This window comes from Hyla sarda, chromosome 6 (assembly GCF_029499605.1).
Source record: "Hyla sarda isolate aHylSar1 chromosome 6, aHylSar1.hap1, whole genome shotgun sequence".
NCBI lineage: Eukaryota > Metazoa > Chordata > Amphibia > Anura > Hylidae > Hyla > Hyla sarda.
In genome coordinates this window covers 126,501,495-126,522,577 of record NC_079194.1, presented here as the reverse complement: position 1 = coordinate 126,522,577, position 21,083 = coordinate 126,501,495, and the positions used below count along the sequence as shown (strand labels likewise).

Sequence of the window (21,083 nt, the reverse complement as noted above, 5' to 3'; positions counted from 1 at the left end):
TAAAGCACAATGAGCACAACTTTCCAATCAGTTTGCCACCTTAGCAAAATTGACATATCTATTCTGCACATGAATAGTGGGGATGAACTTGTAATACAATAATCTGCTATCAAGGCAGATGTGATATTTCCATAACTAGAACTGCAAAGGATACCAACCATATGTATCCCATAATGACAACTTATCTGTTGTTCCTGCAAGTTACCAGCAGGTGGAGCCCCAGCCCCAATCTATATTATGCTGGAAAAAAAAAAGCTTAATTAAACGCATTATCATGCAAGTGTAGATTTAAATGCTAAAAAATATAAATGAAATAGTAAAAGAACCAAAACAAAACCCGTTTCACTACATGTCAGAAAATGATAGATTTCTGAGCAGTGGATTTTAGGCTGCTCTCCAGATAAATATATAGTAATGGTATCAGAAGCAGAGGTACAGCAGCCTCTTCTGGGTTTAGAGAACAAGAACATGCTGCTATCATGACGGGGACATAGTGTAGGAATGTATGTGGCTGTAGATTAGATTTTTATTAACTCGTACAAACACGGGAACAGTCTAACACAAGATTACACAGAACATCATGTGCTGGGAGCAAAAATAAAGACATAAAAGCCATTATGTAACCTTAATGACACATTAATCACACAGGTGAGGGTGGCGTCACAGCCTCATTACGAGACTACACACTGCCGATAAAGGCGTCACTGTATCACACACATATAAATGTACCTCCTCAGGAATGTCATCTACCAATAAACATTTACATAAATGCACAGCACACTCATCTCCTCTAAGGACCCTGCTCTTTCTACTATGTAACTCTTAATCTTTGCTGTTTCAATCCTTACAAACACAGAGGTACAGGGGTACTCCGGTGGAAAACAAATGGTTTCCAATCAACTGGTGCCAGAAAGTTAAACGGATTTGTAAATTACTTTTATTTAAACATCTGAATCCTTCCAGTACTTATCAGCTGCTGTATACTACAGATGAAGTTGTGAAGCTCTTTCCAGTCTGACCACAGTGCTCTCTGCTGCCACCTCTGTCTCAGGAACTGACTCAGGAGATTTTCTGCTGCTCTGGAAAGTTCTTTACACGGACAGAGGTGTCAGCAGAGAGCACTGTGGTCAGACTGGAAAGAGCTTCACAACTTCCTCTGTACTGTACATCAGGAGAGGGTTCAGATTTTTTAATAGAAGTTATTTACAAGTCTGTATCATTTTCTGGCACCGATAAGTAATGTTCTGATCCTCTCACCCTACTCCTTCCACTATGCTTTAATCTGTGTTCTCCATTGTTCCCCTATCATGACACTGCCCGTCACAACTAATGTCATCACATGTCACCGCCTCTCCCCATCCTATTGTGGACACACTGTGCTGTGAATACACTAGAACAGCAATACGTTTTTCAGATGTTGAACAAATCTGGCATTCTCTCACCTGTACCTTTCCTCTTGCAGTGACTGGAGGATGAAGGAGTATTCACTTTGATACTGAGTCCTGAGTCCTTCCAGAGACTCCTCCAGTTGATTTTGGGTTTCCCGCATTTCCTGGATCTCCTGAATCACCACTTCAAACCCCATCAGTCCATGCATATCCAAGGTGTTTGTTCGCGAGCTGCCCCCTCCTCCCCCACCAGGCCCCCCACTAGTACTGTTGCCACCCAGAGATCCTGAGGTGGCACTCGAACAGTCCTCCTCGCTCCCATACTTAGGACTAGCCTGAAACATGTTCATAGGTGCCAGGCTTTTCCCTTGCTGGAGTCCATCCTCCCCTTGGGTGGAAGACAGGCCGCCGGATTCGTCTAGGGATGAAATGTTGTCACTGCTGCCAAAGCGGTTCCGTAACAAGGAGGCGATCTCCCGTGGTTTAGACACCACTGCACCTGCGGCCGAGTGGGTGGCCTGGGAGAAACTGGAAAGTCCACCCTTAACACTGTCCACCACCCCTTCACTGAAACCAGTTACTCGGGCCCCGACGTCCTTCAGACCTTGATGCATATCTCTTAAGACATCCTTGGGTTGACGTGCGATTCCGTTCTGCTCAACCTCACGTAGCTTGCGGTGATAGTGCTCCAACTTCTTCTGCAGGTGGAGGATGTTCTGAGAAGACTTCTGGTTCTTCTTCTCAAAAACCTGGGGAACACAGGAAAGAAGGTTAGGGAATAGGTAAGCACATTATCAGAGGGTGGCAGCAGGAAAGCTGATCGGGCAAGCTGGGACTCCAGACTAAGGCTGGGTTCCCATTACGTTTTCTCCCATACGGGAGCGCATACGGCAGGGGAGAGCTAAAAACTTGCGCTCCCGTATGCCTTCGTATGCGCTCCTGTATGAAATTCATTTCAATGAGCCGACCGCAGTGAAACGTTCGGTCGGCTCATTTTTGCCCCGTATGCGCTTTGTCCCCGCACCTAAAACCGTGGTCAACCACAGTTTTAAGTCCGGTCGTAAAAGCGCATACGGGGCAAAAATGAGCCGACCGCACTGAACGTTTCACTGCGGTCGGCTCATTGAAATGAATGACATACAGGAGCACATAGAAAGGTTTTTAGCTCTCCCCTGCCGAATGCGCTCCCGTATTGGGGAAAACGTAATTTTACCTGCACTTATACACTGTAACAAACTATATGGGCAGAAGAGACATTTGTGCTGCTGATGATTGTCTAAACAGGATAGAATTGAAAGAATCCAACGTAAGGGTAGTGTGTTGCAGGTTTTGACTTAAAAGGGTACTCCACCCCTAGACATGTTATCCCCTATCCAAAGGATAGGACATAAGATGTCCAATCGTGGGGGTCCCGCTGCTGGGGAACCTGAGATCTCAGCTGTGGCACCACATACATCCGGTGCACGGAGCGAACTTTGCTCCGTGCCGGATGACTGGTGATGCGGGGCAGAGGCTCGTGACGTCACGGGCACGCACCGCTCATGATGTCACGGCCATGCCCCCCTCCGATAGACTTGCATTGAGGGGCATGGCTGTGATGTCACGAGCAGGGTGCGGCCATGACGTCGTGAGCCTCCGGCGCTGAACCCGACGCGCTAAACGAATGCCGGGTGCAGAATGGAGATGGCGGGGGTCCTGTGATAGGGGATAAGATGCCTAGGGGCGGAGTACCCCTTTAAGTAAATAGGGAAAATCTGCAACATTTCAGTCCTGTGTGAACATACCCTAACTTAGGCTTCTGGACGTCATGAATCAATGTTTTCAGGATATGGTGACTTCCAGAGCAGAGATTGCATGGCTAACTCTGACTGGAGCCCAGCAAGAAAGAGTAGAGCAGATCACACACACAAATTGGGCAAATATAGATATATATTCAATCATTGCCCAATTTGTGTGTATGATCTGCTCTACTGTTTCCTGCAGGACTCCAGTCAGAGGTAGCCATGCACTCTCTGGGAGTTGTAGTTTGGCCACAGCTGGAGGCACCCTGGTTGGGAAACACTGCTGTAGATCATAACAGGATCTGCAGACAATGCCGCAGGGATGTGCATCCAGGCCAAAGTTCCCTCTGCTACATAAGAAGACACCAGTAAAATGAATAGCACATTGTAGGTGGGGACGTGTTACAGATTGTGCACTGCAGCCCAAAAAGCTTCATGTTACTCCTTTGCAGTGTGATGTCAATGGGATTAGTGGGAACATTTTAAGAGATCGGACAAAAATAACTGGGCTGGTTAACACCTTCTTCCCTCAAGAGATCAGCGGTGCCAGTGAAGTCTGGCAGCCAATACCCCCTACTCTTTTTAAAATTGCATGCTTTATTGGCATATTGTTATCTGGTGGTTCCAGTTGTTGGCAGGACTTACTGCTATGACCTACCATCGTGGCAAGGAAAAACTAAAACAGAGGAATGTCCTTTCTGCTGCTGTGCAGCCCTCTATACCGACAACGTTATAAAAAGGTACCAGCTAAATTCCAGTATTCTGACATCTGTGACTTTATTGCGACACAGAATGATATTTCCGGACCATATAAGGGACATCTACTGATTGTAGAAGAATAAACATAGGCCCTGGATGGTCTAGTGCAGTGTTTCCCAACCAGTGTGCCTCCAGCTGTTGCAAAACTACAACTCCCAGCATGCCCAGACAGCCTTCGGCTGACTGGGCATGCTGGGAGTTGTAGTTTTGCAACAGCTGGAGGCACACTGGTTGGGAAACACTAGTCTAGAGGGATGATGGGATTTTGCAGTCAACATATACTCAAGCAGAGAGACAACATTACATGGTGGAGACCTCACCTGCTTGATGCGTGCGCCCTGCTGTCTGTCTGCATTGTTTGCCAACTTCAAGTACTCCGCCACGTTGTCATCTCTGGCTGTTTGCTCGATCTTGATCTGTTCCGTCAGTCTAAGGATCTTTTGTTGCAGATGCAGAATAGCCGCCTTAGTCCGCTGGGGGTCAGGTGTACCATCAATCGTGTCTGCGGCCAACATGCCATCCGTACCAGAGGACACCATACTGGACGCCTGCGAGAGGCCTCCCCCTTCCAACCGATCGAGCTGTTAAAGACAAAATGGTCACAATGCACGAGTGAGAATTATATCCAGCTAATTCAGATTTATAGATTCTCGGAAAGATGAGTGATAACCTGTGACCACCCAGCTTTGCCACACCTTGAATAGCAAATCGGCCTAATGATGCAGTCATATGGCCTGCTGCCACACAGATAGGCAAGCCTTTCCTTTCAGGATTTAGAAAAGTTGAGTGAGCTGTATTAATTATAGTAATGATGATCAGTCCATCAGCATTTTCAGAAACTAATGTCTAATGCCCCATTGTGCAGACTGCCTAGTACATTCTTTCCTAACCAGGGTGCCTCCAGCTGTTTCAAAACTACAACTCCCAGCACAGCTGTCCGGGCATGCCGGGAGTTGTAGTTTTGCAACAGCTGGAGGCACCCTGGTTGGGAAACACTGGCCTAGTGATATGACAGGACATTATATTCAGAGAAAATGGGTAACTGCATGGCATGAAACTACAAATCCCAGGAACATCCTTCGTCTTTCACCAAGGGTAAGCTGGGATCTTTAGTTCTACGCCAGCTAGTCAGACACGGGTGACACGTCCAATACACAAGATTAATGAAGACTGTAACTAGCAAAGGAAATTAGCTATTTAGAGCCACAGTCCCTCCCCCACCGCCATCATCCTCGGAAAGCTAGGGAGAATCCACAGCCAGTATCACTCTTCGGCAGAGACGGGGTTAACAGTGCATTTCCCTCAGAGGAACAGTCCGAGTAATTGTATTAGTAGGGGCAGGGTGGGATTTTCTTGTCTCCGCTCTCCACCCCAGTGTAATCCTGTAAATCTCAGAGTGGTCAGTGGTCAGGAGGTTGCAGGATGGATTAGAGGTACCAGGCCTCTGGGTAAACAATGGGCCATTCTTAGTGGTCAGAATGGGGCCCTTTATAGAGGTTCCCAATAGGAGGGGGAAATGAACTTTCACTTAACTCTTTGTCTGCGGCTTATCAACCCCTTTGTAAATTTTACTAACCAAGCATAGAGCAGCTTAGAAAATCTAGAGAATTGACAGAAAAACTGGAAATATGCCATTCATTAGGATCCATGGTAAACCCTGCGCTCCGTGTGCGCCAAACCATTTAGAAAATGCCAGCACTCTCTGATTGGCATCACCCTGGTGCAATGGCAGCACTCTCCGATTGGCATCACCCTGGCGCAATGGCAGCACTCTCTGATTGGCATCACCCTGGCGCAATGGCAGCACTCTCTGATTGGCATCACCCTGGCGCAATGGCAGCACTCTCTGATTGGCATCACCCTGGCGCAATGGCAGCACTCTCCGATTGGCATCATCCTGGCGCAATGGCAGCACTCTCTGAATCCTGTCACCAGGGCGCAAGACAGTACTGTCGGATCAGCATTACCAGGGTGCAAGACAGTACTGATCAGTCTTACCAGGGTGCAATGGCAGCACTCTCTGATGAGTGTCACCATAGTACAATCACAACACTCTCTGATCAGTGTCACCATAGTACAATCACAGCACTCTGATCAGTGTCACCATAGTACAATCACAACACTCTCTGATCAGTGTCACCATAGTACAATCACAGCACTCTGATGAGTGTCACCATAGTACAATCACAGCACTCTCTGATCAGTGTAACCATAGCACAATGACAGCACTCTCTGATCAGTGTAACCATAGCACAATCACAGCACTCTCTGATCAGTGTAACCATAGCACAATCACAGCACTCTCTGATCAGTGTAACCATAGCACAATCACAGCACTCTCTGATCAGTGTCACCATAGCACAATCACAGCACTCTCTGATCAGTGTAACCATAGCACAATCACAGCACTCTCTGATCAGTGTCACCATAGCACAATCACAGCACTCTCTGATCAGTGTCACCATAGTACAATCACAGCACTCTCTGATCAGTGTAACCATAGCACAATCACAGCACTCTGATCAGTGTAACCATAGCACAATCACAGCACTCTCTGATCAGTGTAACCATAGCACAATCACAGCACTCTCTGATCAGTGTCACCACAGTACAATCACAGCACTCTCTGATCAGTGTCACCACAGTACAATCACAGCACTCTCTGATCAGTGTAACCATAGCACAATCACAGCACTCTCTGATCAGTGTCACCACAGCACAATCACAGCACTCTCTGATCAGTGTCACCATAGCACAATCACAGCACTCTGATCAGTGTCACCATAGTACAATCACAGCACTCTGATCAGTGTCACCATAGTACAATCACAGCACTCTGATCAGTGTCACCATAGTACAATCACAGCACTCTGATCAGTGTCACCATAGTACAATCACAGCACTCTGATCAGTGTCACCATAGTACAATCACAGCACTCTCTGATCAGTGTCACCATAGTACAATCACAGCACTCTCTGATCAGTGTCACCATAGTGCAATCACAGCACTCTCTGATCAGTGTCACCATAGTACAATCACAGCACTCTCTGATCAGTGTCACCATAGTACAATCACAGCACTGATCAGTGTAACCATGGTACTATCAAAGTACTATGATCAGCGTCACCATGGTACTATCAAAGTACTATGTTCAGTGTCACCATGGCATAATCACAGCACTCTGATCAGCATCACCCAGACACAATGGCAGCACACTGGACAGCTTTACCCGAGTACAGTGCCAGCACACTGACCAGTCACACAGTACAATGGCAGCACACTGGACAGCTTTACCCGAGTACAGTCCCAGCACACTGACCAGTCACACAGTACAATGGCAGCACACACTTATCAGAGTTACCCAAGCACAACAGTGGCATTGACTGATCACTTCAATACTGGAACAATTGCCACAAGCTGATCAAAGTGACCCATGTACAATCACTGCATATTAACTATTCAAGCACAACCATGCCAAGCCAACTACCATCTCCGGGGCATAAACAGGGCATAATGATCACAGCCCCTGGGGCACTGTTCATACTGGCACAATCACCTGGGCACAACCATCCCCTACTGATCACAATCCCAGTGCTATATACACTGTACTGTGGCTACAGGATCCTCATCCACAAGCTGTAGCCTTTAACTCCCTCCCCCGATGCCCTGTTCCCATGGCATGGTGTCCCCACTGCCCGCTCCTCACCTCCTGCTTGTGTAGTTTAAGTATTTTGTCCCAGTGCATATCTGGTCTCCGCCGATTCCAGCATACCGGAGCACTCAGCTGCTTTTGCGCCCCAGAGAGGTATCTAACCACCTGAAACTGTCAATCAGAGGATGAGCTCCTGGCCCTTCCCAATGAGGCGGGACTCCCCCAGGCAAGAGGTGAACTAACCCTTTACTTCCCACAGAGATCTCTGCGAGTTTCACATGAGTCATAGATTAGAGCAGAACAAGTTTCACATCACATAGAACATCCAGACACATGGATCTAAATTAGGCTGCATTCACACCACATTTTTGCACTAAAGTTCCCGTATCAGGTTTTTGATGAAAAAACGATTCCTCAAAACCGGACTTACGACTGTATCAAAACGTGTGTACAAATTCCAACCTGTATACGGTTTGAAAAATGAAGTCCGGTTGCATCAATTTTTTAAGAAAAAAAATAAAATACATACGTTTTTAACTTTTCACTCCATTTTTAATAAAGTTTCACTTTAAAAAAAAAAACTGTGCAAAGTAAAAAAACGTATGGTAAAAACCGGATGGAACCGTATGCACATACAGTTCTGTACGGTTCCCATTGACTGCCATGTTTTAAATAAAAATGTATACGGTTTTAATACAGTTTTTCACCCGGGCCAAAAAACGTGGTAGACTACGGTTTTGGGTACGAGTAAAAAAAACTGACAAAACCATATAAGAAGCAAAACGGACTAAACTGGATGATGCGTTTGCCATACGGTTTACAGTGTTAAGTCAATGCATACGGTTTTCTATACGGTTCCGTACAGTTTTTACCTTGACACTGTATAGCAAAAACATGGTGTGCATGCACCCTTACCCAGATCTTCAGTTTAAAGAGATTACAATCTATGGATAGGGCAGTGTTTCCCAACCAGGGTGCCTCCAGCTGTTGCAAAACTACAATTCCCAGCATGCCTGGACAGCCAACGGCTGTCCTGGCATGCTGGGAGTTGTAGTTTTGCAACAGCTGGAGGCACCCTGGTTGGGAAACACTGGGATAAGGCATTACTTTATTAGAGATAGTCTGGGGCATCACAGTGGAAATGCGATTATTCCTTCTCATCATTTGGCCACAGATGCCCGTATGGTGTCGGGACAGTTCATCGCGACGACCATCTTGAAAAGGATCTGCACCTTTAACTATATTCACACCAGACATTGAGACATGACAGAACATAGCAGTGATTTCCTCCCCCCATTTTCAAGATTTCTGCTTGCTGTCAGCAAATTGAAACATTCTTGCTTCCAAAACACCACTTACCTAAGGGCTTAGGCTGGTGCTACATGGCGATACTTTGGCCGCAAGTAATGTTAGCAACGTTGTCGCAGTCGCACTGCCAGAAAACACCCCACCATAGAGGGATTTTGGTCGCAGGTGACTTTGCTACCATTGACCTCAATGCAACTTGCTCATGACTAGAGATGAGCAAACTTACAGTAAATTCGATTCGTCACGAACTTCTCGGCTCGGCAGTTGATGACTTTTCCAGTCCAGGATACAGTCCTAGGAGACTCTTTCCTAGGAATGTATCCACCTTTTCCAGCCCACCGGAGCACCTGAAAGCTGAACTAATTTATGCAGGAAAAGGCATCAACTGCCGAGCCGAGAAGTTCGTGACGAATCGAATTTACTGTAAGTTCGCTCATCTCTACTCATGACTTCTCCGCAACTTGGCTATTTTGCAACTGTAATAAAGTCACGCAAAATATTTGATGGTGTGGTAAAAAAATTTGAAATATAGAAGTATGTAAGAATGCTGAAAAAGGGCAGCGAGTAGGCCGAAGTTGGGGTGCCTCCAGCTGTTGCAAAACTACAACTCCCAGCATGCTGGGAGTTGTACTTTTGCAACAGCTGGAGGCACCCTGGTTGGGAAACACTGGAGTAGGCTTTAATCCTTTAAGGCTAGGTTGGCACTAAGTTAGTGCACCCGTTGTTCGTGTCCATTAACATCCTGCTGAAAACGGGATAACCACGTATCTTGTTAATGGGAGCAGTGAACTCCATGGGGGGAGATTTATCAAAACCTGTGGAGAGGCGGAGTATCAACCAATCAGATTGCCCATAGCAACCAATCAGATTGCTTCTTTCATTTTTCACAGGCCTCGTTAAGAATGAAAGAGGCAATCTGATTGGTTGCTATGGGCAATCTGATTGGTTGCTATGGGCAACGTCGCCTCTCCACAGGTTTTGATAAATCATTGCTTTCTAGTGACTCAGGTCGGCAACAGAAAGCAATGGGGTCAGCTGCTCCCCTTAATAGTATATCTGTTTTCGGTAGGGTGCCTGTGGAAACGACTGAAAGGTGCACTTAAGTCGTGTAAACCTAGCCTAAGGGTACGTTCACACACTCGGGTTTTCCGCTGCGTATTTGAAAGTGGGCGGGCTCTTCTCGGCTGTCCGCAGCAGATTTTCCGCGGCGGAATGTACACTGCAGAAAATCCGCCGCAAGCCCCATTGAAGTCAGTAGGGAATGTGGCAGATTTTCTGCAGCGTAAATTCCGCCACGGAAAATCTGCTGCGGACAGCCGAGAAGAGCCCGCCCACTTTCAAATACGCAGCGGAAAACCCGCTAAAAAATCAGCGCGTGTGAACGTACCCTAAAGCTAGGAAACCTTTGACGCCTGTCGGACACGCCAGTATGGATGCAATGGCTGATCATGGTGTTGTATTGGGTCTCATAGTATAGTAGGGTTTTCCAACCAGTGTGCCTCCAGCCGTTACAAAACTTCAGCACACTGGGAGTTGTAGTTTTGCAACAGCTGGAGGCACACCGGTTAGGGAACATTGGTATAGTATATTGTGGGGCCCCAGTCTTTAGTGTTCTTTTTTGGTTAATCTGGTCCATGTATGTTCCCGTGTGATAGCAGATTAATTCTGGGGTATAATCCCGTTACGCAAAGTATGGAAACAAAGTCTCCTTGGTATAGGGTTATATAATGCGTCTAGTATTCCAAATCTCTATCCAATACATAATCCAGCTGCCGTCTAGGGAGATTATGTTTACAGGCTCTCCGACCTATGTGAAACTATGCTGGGAGTTGTAGTTTTACCACAGGTTTCAGATGGGGGTTTATAAGTGCCAATGGACAAACATTTGCTTCAGAAGTGGGTCACAGTTCAAAGCGTTCTGACCCCATTTTCTCAAATAAAGACTTTTTTTTTTTTCCTTGGGGGATGTGGACATAGCCCATCGCATTCTTGTGCGTCTGCCAACCTGCTTTCAGTCTCGTATGCCCATTGTGTAACCTGCCATCCGGCATTGTGGACAAAAAATAAATAAATCTGTCTCCAGGATCCTTTCCAACCTCCAAGTGTGAACGCTGCCCTTTGCTACAAGATGTCTGCCATTGAGGAAAGACTGGACATTTAGGGAGATACTACAACCCTCAGCTGTTGTGGTGGTGCCACATGGAAAATAGCACTTGGTTCCCAATATATTGTTTCATGAATGATGGCTTCTGTAGCAGCTGTAGGTGACCAGCTGCCATAGGGGGCATCACACAAAAAAAGGGTTCAGCTTATAAGGGCATACACATGCAGCAGATTTGATTTCTACTATGGTCTCATATATAAACAGTGCTTGCAAAAATCCATGCGCTTGCTCTTAGAAAAAAACAAAGAAACAAAAAAAAAAACGGCTATTTAAGATTAAAGGGGTACTCCGGTGAAAACCTTTTTTCTTTTAAATCAACTGGTGGCAGAAAGTTAAACATATTTGTAAATTACTTCTATTAAAAAATCTTAATGCTTCGAGTAATTATTAGCTGCTGAATGCTACAGAGGAAATTCCTTTCTTTTTGGAACACTGATGACATCACGAGCACAGTGCTCTCTGCTGACATCTCTGTCCATTTTAGCAACCGTGCATAGCAGATGTATGCTAAGGGCAGCATGGTGGCTCAGTGGTTAGCACTGCAGTGCTGGGGACTTGGGTTCAAATCCAACCAAGGACAACAAAAAATAAAGTATTATTATAATAACATCAGCAGAGGGAACTGTGCTCGTGATGTCATCAGAGAGCATTCCAAAAAGAAAAGAATTTCCTCTGTAGTATTCAGCAGCTTATAAGTACAGGAAGGATTAAGATTTTTTAATAGAAGTAATTTACAAATATGTTTAACTTTCTGCCACCAGTTGATTTAAAAGAAAAAAAGGTTTTCACCGGAGTACCCCTTTAATGGAATGGAATATCTGCCACATGTGAACATGGCTTGGGGCAGTTTTCCCAATCAGGGTGACTCGTGCTGTTGCAAAACTACAACTCCCAGCATGCCCAGACAGCCAAAGGCTGTCTGGGCATGCTGGGAGTTGTAGTTTTGCAACAGCTGGAGGCACCCTGGTTGGGAAACACTGCCCTAAGGCTATGTTCACACGTCCAGAATGTCAGCATGGAAAATCTCCATATGGACATTCTTCAGACTGCGCACAGGAATGCGCCGTCTCATAGACAGCAATGCATTCCGTGCGGATTCCACAGAAAGAATGGACAGGTTCATTCTTTCTGCGGACACGGAAATCAGAATTTTCATCGCCAGATTCCATGTGCACAGCAAGCAGAATCCCATTGAATACAATGGGACTCTGCTGCTGTGGAATCTACGCGAAATGCGGAATTCCGCACGTGTGAACATGGCCTATTAGTTCTGGAGAGTGGAGAAGATCGGCTGGTATCAGTAACATATGTTTTTAGCACTGGAGATATGTAATGTATTGTAGTGATCATGGCGGGGGAAGGAATTGTTCTGTACAATGACCAATGTGAAAGTCAGCCTGGAATGGCTGATAACAGGGAACAATAGATTGTATAGGATGCAAATCTTATAGGGAACAACTGCAAAGTGACCTGGAGATGATGCGCCCATAAAATGAATGTTCCCATTGACAAAACTGCCATGTATCAGAAATAATCTTTTCGGCCAACTTCATCAAATCGTATAGGTCACATGATTGTGTTAGGTTCACGCACAGCAGCTTTCCAGTGACTTCCACATATTACAAATCTTTCGTCTGGATGCATGCCGGCACTTACTTGTAAACCTTGTGAACCGGAAGGGTTGGCTGAGTAGTGAAGAGTTAATAGCGTCTGCCCTGAAGAAACAGGGTTAAAAGAAACTAGTTGTGTCATGACATCATGGTGACAGGGCGCACAGCTCATGTTTATGGCATGAAAACAGCAGCTAGGGGAGGGAGAGCGGTCACAGCTGATACAAGAGGAGGAAGTGACTCTACCCCCTCCACATGAATACATCATAGGGCCCAAGGCAAACAGCAGAGTGTAAACATCCTGGACACCTATCCCGAAAGTGAGCGCACAATACATGTGTGCAGTCTACCTGGCCTGCTGTAATACACAGATACAATATCATCAGCCAGTCATAATACACAGCTTCACATCCCTGCCTGATCCCCCATATATACACAGCCCCCCTGCCTGATCCCCCATATACACACAGCCCCCCTGCCTGATCCCCCATATACACACAGCCCCCCTGCCTGATCCCCCATATACACACAGCCCCCCTGCCTGATCCCCCATATACACACAGCCCCCCTGCCTGATCCCCCATATACACACAGCCCCCCTGCCTGATCCCCCATATACACACACAGCCCCCCTGCCTGATCCCCCATATATACACACACAGCCCCCCTGCCTGATCCCCCATATATACACACACAGCCCCCCTGCCTGATCCCCCATATATACACACACAGCCCCCCTGCCTGATCCCCCATATATACACACAGCCCCCCTGCCTGATCCCCCATATATACACACAGCCCCCCTGCCTGATCCCCCATATATACACACAGCCCCCCTGCCTGATCCCCCATATATACACACAGCCCCCCTGCCTGATCCCCCATATATACACACAGCCCCCCTGCCTGATCCCCCATATATACACACAGCCCCCCTGCCTGATCCCCCATATATACACACAGCCCCCCTGCCTGATCCCCCATATACACACAGCCCCCCTGCCTGATCCCCCATATACACACAGCCCCCCTGCCTGATCCCCCATATATACACACAGCCCCCCTGCCTGATCCCCCATATATACACAGCCCCCTGCCTGATCCCCCATATATACACACAGCCTCCCTGCCTGATCCCCCATATATACAAAGACCCCCTGCCTGATCCTATATATATATATATATATATATATATATATATATATATATATATATATACATACACACACATACACACACACACACAGTACCTCTGGTTGACCCCCACATATACACAGAACCCTTGCCCATGCCCCAAATATACACAGCTCCCCTATATACACCGATCCCATGCATCAGTCCCCTAAATATAGAAAGTTCCCTTGCCTGAGTCCCCAAATATACACAGCACCCCTGCCTGATCCCACATACATATAGACATTTTATATGAATATATATATATATATATATATATATATATATATATATATACATATACATATACATATATATATATACACATACACACACACACACACACACAGCACCCTAGCCGATGCCCCAGATATACACAGCTCCCCTGCCCGAGCACTTCAATATACACAGACCTTATGCACAAGCCCCCAAATCTTCACAGCTTCCCTGCCTGAGCCCCCAAATCTACACAGCTACCCTGCTTGAACCCCCAAATCTACACAGCTTTCCTACCTGATCCCCCATATGTACACAGCACCCCTGCCTGACCCCCACATATAACCAGCACCCTAACCCATGCCCCAAATATATACAGCTCCCCTGCCTGTGCACTTAAATATACACAGCACTCCTGCCTAATCCTCTCTCTCTCTCTCTCTCTCTCACTCACCTCACACACAGCACCCTTGCCCATGCCCCAAATATACACAGCACCCCCTGCTTGATCCCACATATATACACAGCACCCTAGCCAATGCCCCAAATATACACAGCTTCCCTGCCTGGGCACTTAAATATACACATATCTTATGCCTGAGGGCCCAAATATACACAGCTTCCCTGCCTAAGCCACCAAATATACAGCCCCCCCCCCCAGTCTGAGCCCCCAAATATACAAAGCTGCCTGGGTCTCCTCTGCCTAATCCCATACACAGCACAGCATGGTTCTCCAAACATACACAGCACACTGCATGAGCCCCTAAATATACAAAGCCCCCCTGCAGTATTTTCTAAATATACAAAGCGTTTTCACATGGTCCCCTAAATACACACAGCTCCCCTGCCCATACTTCCAAATATACAGAGATATAAATATAAACAACAACATGACCATACAATTTTGGGTACTTTCTATTTGTTGCCTCTTTGTGTACTTGAGAGAGAATGAATCCCAGAGACCAGTCGGCTGCCATGACTATGTATACATGTAGGTGTAGAGCTGGCAGGTTGGGTGCAGCCCTGACACAGGACATGACATACAGGCAGCGTATGTTTACTTCACCTGAGGAGATCCCACTAATCTAATGTACACATCACCTCACAGCCGGCACCATAAATCACTGTACACACACAGCAGCTGCGTACAGGGCCCTTCTTTTCTGTCTTCAGGTATTCTCTTATTTTACTAAACTTGGACGACATAAAATATAGGAGCTCTGAGGACATTAGGAAAGCTGTGTGACCTACGATGGCAGAACTCAGCAAATCCCCTATTTTTTTAGTTTTAGGAAAAATGCTCTTAAAAGGGGTACGCAGAGGGTGCGAGGAAGTTAAACAGATTTGTAAATGACATCTATTAAAAAATCTTAATCCGTCCAGGAATTGTCCAGAGTAGGAGCAAGTCCCCATAGCAAACCTATCCTACTATGGACAGTTCCTGGCACGGATAGAGGTGTCAGCGGAGAGCATTGTGGTCAGACTGGAAAGAACTACACAACTTCCTCTGTAGTATACAGCAGCTGATAAGTACTGAAAGGATTAAGATCCCTTTAAAGGCAATATTCAGGATCTGTACAGCACAGAGCTGTTACACTGCACTATACAATTATATAGGCCCATATTGTAAGCTGCTATCGGGCCTTGGAGAGAAGGGTCCAGCCATGGTTGGTCCTATTCATTTTGCCAATGGTTGGTAACTGTGCCAGACTACTCTTCCCAGGAAATGTCACTGTCAGCAAATAAAGGGGGAATTGATCTAGCTGTCATGAAACGCCATTTATCTGATTTTTAGCACCACTCCTTTACATTTGCAACCTCTGTGAACCCTGTGATGACACGGAGGGTCTAAGAAGCAGCTCTGTTAATGGTTTATAGGAACATTCACTGTAAGGCTGTGTTCACACTACCAATGGGGGCTCCATTCGGAGACTTCTTTGTTGGTTGCGTTCAATTTGGGCAGTATACATCACTATTCTTTTCATCATAAATGACAGAACCAGATACTGTTGGGGGATGCAGCACTGCCATAATAGTGTCCTCAATAATGGAAACCATCACAGCAGTGTGAAGAGGCCAAGGACAACATGTAACATATTTGCCTCCGAAGAAGAGGCCTTGTTGCCCCTTTTAACCAAAGATCCCCTTTATTTTCTATCCAGCACTAGAACAATGAATGGTGGGCTCTGACTGAAGCCCCCCCCCCCCCCCCCCATCTCCTCAGGCCCATGCTATCCAAATGGCTATTAAGTGGGATAAAGCTGCATTACTAGCTCATCCAGTCTTTGAGGTCCTATATGCACATGCATCCTAAAGTAATTCTGCATGGAATCGTATGTTCTCCCTATGTTTGTGGGTTTCTTCTGGGTACTGGATTCCTATGACAAAGACTGAGGTGAATGGTGACTATACCTGTTGGCACTGTAAAAAACAATAAATAAATTAGTAATGCAGCCATTTTTGTCGGGGAAAGCATTTATAAGAATGTAGCTCAATAAACTCACTGGGCCATCGCATGCCTTACACCTTGCAGGACAGTAAAATACCGCCCTCCAATTCCTGTTTGCATGATGCCGCACTTTAAAGAACAACTTTTTTTTTTTGTTGCTTATATTGGATGTGGTGTTTGATCACTGCACCTGGTAATCTAATTAGCAAGCTGGTGCTGGAGTTCACACAGCAATGTCCACGTGGGAAAAATTCCTTGCGGACATTGCCTTTGACAGCAGAGCACCGGCATAATATGTCGACACTAGGACCGCCCAGGAATGCGCCGTCTTACAGATGGCAAGACATGTCCATTCTTTCTGTGGACACCGGAATATGAATTTCCGTGCCAGATGTTTCCAGCACAGAAATTCTGCTATGTAAACAGCACAGCAGAATCCCCTTGAATTCAATGGCACTCTGCTGCTGCAGAATTCCAATGCCAAATTGATGCCGTGTGAACATAGCTTAAGGGCGTTAAGGTCAGTTCACATTATGTGCAATTTTTTGGGATTTAGACATTTTTTGTGTATAGTGTGTGTACATAGTATGAGCAACCTCCCCCCCCCCCCCCCCCCCCCAAAAAAAAAAAGTCCTTGTTTAAAAGAAGAAAAAAGTGAAAGCGAAAGATGGAAGGTTAATGGGATGCGTGTTGACAACCAGGCACATGCCAAGTGTCTGAAGGCAGGCCCTGCAAGCAGAGATGGATGTCGACGGAAGGCCTGCCACCAAAAATTAAAAAAAAGATCACCCTTACTGACAGGTTATTCTTTAAGAAAGTGATACCTGGGGGAACAGGAATAAGAACATGGAAATAAGTTGGGGGGGAGCAGCTGAAGAATATAGTGGGGAAAAAAATTGCACATTGCCCTGAAATACAAGACCAAGCTATGTTAAAAAGAGAACAGCATTTACTGCTGTGCAAGAGGCGACATACATTTACTGCTGTGCAAGAGGCGACATACATTTACTGCTGTGCAAGAGGCGACATACATTTACTGCTGTGCAAGAGGCGACATACATTTACTGCTGTGCAAGAGGCGACATACATTTACTGCTGTGCAAGAGGCGACATACATTTACTGCTGTGCAAGAGGCGACATACATTTACTGCTGTGCAAGAGGCGACATACATTTACTGCTGTGCAAGAGGCGACATACATTTACTGCTGTGCAAGAGGCGACAACCCCTCTGGGCACAATTCATACACAGCTGTGGTTGTCAGTTTTCCAGTCCTTCAAGTCAAACTTTAAGGGTATGTTCACACTGTGGAATCCCTGCTAGCTAAATTCCGCAAGCAGAGACTCGGCGGCAGTAGGACCACGCGGCACTGCGCCGTCACCAGTAACGCCTATGAGGTGCTCGTGGATTTGCGCGCAAAAATGAACATGTTCCTTTTTTGCGCGGAACAATTTCTGCAGCAGAATTGTCCACCGCTGAAATCCCTCAGTGTGAATGGGTCTCACAGAAGACCCATTCACACTGATAGTTATGTTCACTGCACGGAATTCCTCGCGGGAATTCCACAGTGTGAACATACCCTAAAGAAGTACTATGGTGTAATTTTCTGATCAGGCAATTTATCTGATCAGTCGGACCCCCTGTGATTTCCTGCCTGGCTCCCAGCATTCCTTGTGCACCGAACGATCTCCATACTGTGCAAAGAGACTGTCAACCCCAGCATAAAGTGGTGGTCAACACACCCCCTCCATATATCTCTTTGGGAGAGCCGGAGATACGTGAACGCTTAGTTCATAGGGAGAGCCGGGTGCCATGCGGGACATTGCGGGGGTCCCTTCGGTCGCCCCCCGCGTTCAGATACTTATCCCTTGTGCTTTGGATAGGGAATATATTCTCTTACACCACAGTACTCCTTTAATAAAGATCACCATGTACAGGATCCAACAACCAGGGCACATGGGGGGGGGGGGGGGTGAAGATGGCCATGCTTGCTTTTCAGCATCAGCCCCCTCTTGTTGCTTATTTTCCGGGGGTGCTGAACTTACCCCATATACATGACAGAATTTCCTCTTTCAGTTGTTTAGCACTGGAGTCAATCCCAAATAATTACTTAGGACATGGAACAGTATATAACTGTAAACTGTTTATGCATAGGCACATATCGACGCGTTTCTGGCCCGGAATGGGCCCTTCCTCAGGATTACTACTATACCGGACCAGCTGGTCCTGGCACCAGGAGGAGTACAGCTGTAGGATCGCTCCTCTTACTATATGCATGCAGATGTTGTGGTCTTAGCGCAACTGTGCAGGGTGAGTGTACTTATCCTGCAATTTTTGTGATTACTGGTGTCTTTGCATATTTCACTAGGGTCGCTTGTCTGTTTGTTTTTCCCTCTCTCTCTCTACTCTTTCAGTTGTTTGTACAGGAGAGATTTATCCTCCAGGATATATCGTGTGTATCAGTTACACCGGGGCATTATTGTCTCAGTCTCTGATACCTTGAGCTTGGGCGTAACACATAGACAGAGCCGCAAGTAAAGAAGACTTCAGTCTACAAATGCCTAACACTACCTGAAAAGTTACAATGACTAATTCACAATGGTGTACAAGATGCCTTTATCTACCTGGAGGGTAGAAAAACTCTCTCAGGGCTGTGTACTGAGAGCTGCAAGAACTGGAGAAACCCGCAAAGGGAAAAATAAAAACCTCCAATGCGTTCTGTAAATGTGCGTGCATCTGCGTGTGCCAAAGGTCGGCATGAGAGCAATGTTATCAGAAAGGATGGGTCATTGATCTGTGATATATCCAGATTGTTACCATGTCGAACACAATGGAGACACACAACACAATAGCACTGTATGTAAGGAGACACGGTACACCTGAGAGGTGGGGGTGTCAGAGAGAAGGACGCAAATATCTGTATAAAGCCTGAACAGTAGTGATCTCCAACTGTTGCAAAAACTACAACTCCCAGCATATCCTGGGCTTGCAGGTTGGAGATCACTGCCCTAGAGACAATAATAAATGAGTGTGATGGAAAGTAATCATCGCTCCTCTCCTTCCCCGTCCACACCGATTCTCCAGGGACCTGAATACAGTATTGGAACTTACACGTTTTTCTTTGGCTTTTAGACTCATTTTCTGCACATTATTACTGACGTAAATTTTTTTTTTATCTGAACAAAGTTAAAATGAACACTAAATCATGTGAGTGTAAAAGTGTCTCATGTCTCCAGAATGTCACAGACTCATAGCAAATTAATGGCTACAAAACGGTTCCCAGACTGGGTCAACACACAAAGCCAATTTAGAATGTCTAAGGGAACCGGTCACACTAAAAACATAGCTCGATCTACAGGCAGCATATTATAGAGCAGGAGGAGCTGAGCAGATTGATATATAGTTTAATGGGAAACGTTCCAGGATCACTTGTCATCTATTCATGCAAAGCTCTTCTGATTTTGGGCTAAGTAGTCAAGTGGGCGGTCCTATTCAGTGATTAACAGCTATCTGTGTATAAGTGTGCATATAGAGAGAGCTGCCAATCCCTGTATGACCACCTACTTTACTACTTAGCAAAATAGACAGGTTTCCTTTAGTTAAAATAAAATTATATATATATATATATACACACACATACATATATATACAGTGGTCCCTCAAGTTACAATATTAATTGGTTCTGGGATGACCATTGTATGTTGAGTCCAGAACTCTATGGAAACCTGGTAATTGGTTCTAAAGGCACCAAAATATCATCCAAAAATAGGAAAAAAAGTGAGAATTAAATAAAAATAAGTAGATAACTAATAGAGATAAAGCAAATCCTTACATATAAAAGAAAGATCTGCTGGGGGCTGTAAATCACTGTCAGTGTTTTCAAGCAGCGAGCCTCCAACTGTTGCAAAACTACAACTCCCAGCATGCCCGGACAGCCAAAGGCTGTCTGGGCATGCTGGGAGTTGTAGTTTTGCAACAGCTGCGGGCACCCTGCTTGGGAAACACTGGTCTATGTAGAGGACAGGAGCTTCTTCGGGGTCCTGGACAGTACACAATGTCCCAAAAAAGTAATGGAGTTGCCTTCACCTGGTGTCCAAAGGAGCAGGTAACCCTGGTACAGGTAAAGTGTACAGAACATGTAATACCTCCCTGTACAGTAGGGGGCACTATCAGAGACCAGTCAGTGCATGCACTTCAGTAATACAGGGGTTTTACCAGTGAATGCCCATTCTGATTGGTCAGTTCTTCCGGCCATTGACATTTCACAGATCTGGACTGTCTGTACATTGTATCTGGAGTCTGGTTTCAACTTACGATGGTCCAAAAAAGACCATTGTATGTTGAAACTATTGTAAGTTGAGGGATCGCTATATGCTATATACTACTACTTACTACCACTACTACGTGACTTCTGGTAAAATTGCATGACATAATGGTGAACAGTACAGACTCAGTTATGCAGTGTCAGAGTGCATACGTAAGTAGCTTTGCCAGTTAGGACTCTGGGAAAGCTGAGTACAACCCCTCTGGAAGCTCTAACTGTGGCCTTGTTAGTTGTCCCCTAGCTATCCCATGGACAGCT

The 21,083-nt window shown here is 45.9% G+C and overlaps 1 protein-coding gene across 7 annotated transcripts in view; it reads right to left on the bottom strand.

Annotated features, from left to right (window-relative positions):
- Window positions 1-21,083, bottom strand: part of TMCC1 (transmembrane and coiled-coil domain family 1) — a 125,558-nt gene that overhangs the window by 6,156 nt on the left and 98,319 nt on the right. For 6 of the 7 annotated variants that reach the window (XM_056524946.1, XM_056524944.1, XM_056524947.1 and 3 more), the window contains 2 exons: window positions 4,249-4,509; window positions 1,443-2,137 (listed from right to left, as the gene is read on the bottom strand). In XM_056524946.1, coding sequence (XP_056380921.1) covers window positions 1,443-2,137; window positions 4,249-4,509 — 956 coding nt within the window. The remainder of the gene's footprint in view (window positions 1-1,442; window positions 2,138-4,248; window positions 4,510-21,083) is intronic. The other variant, XM_056524949.1, reaches the window with a different exon arrangement.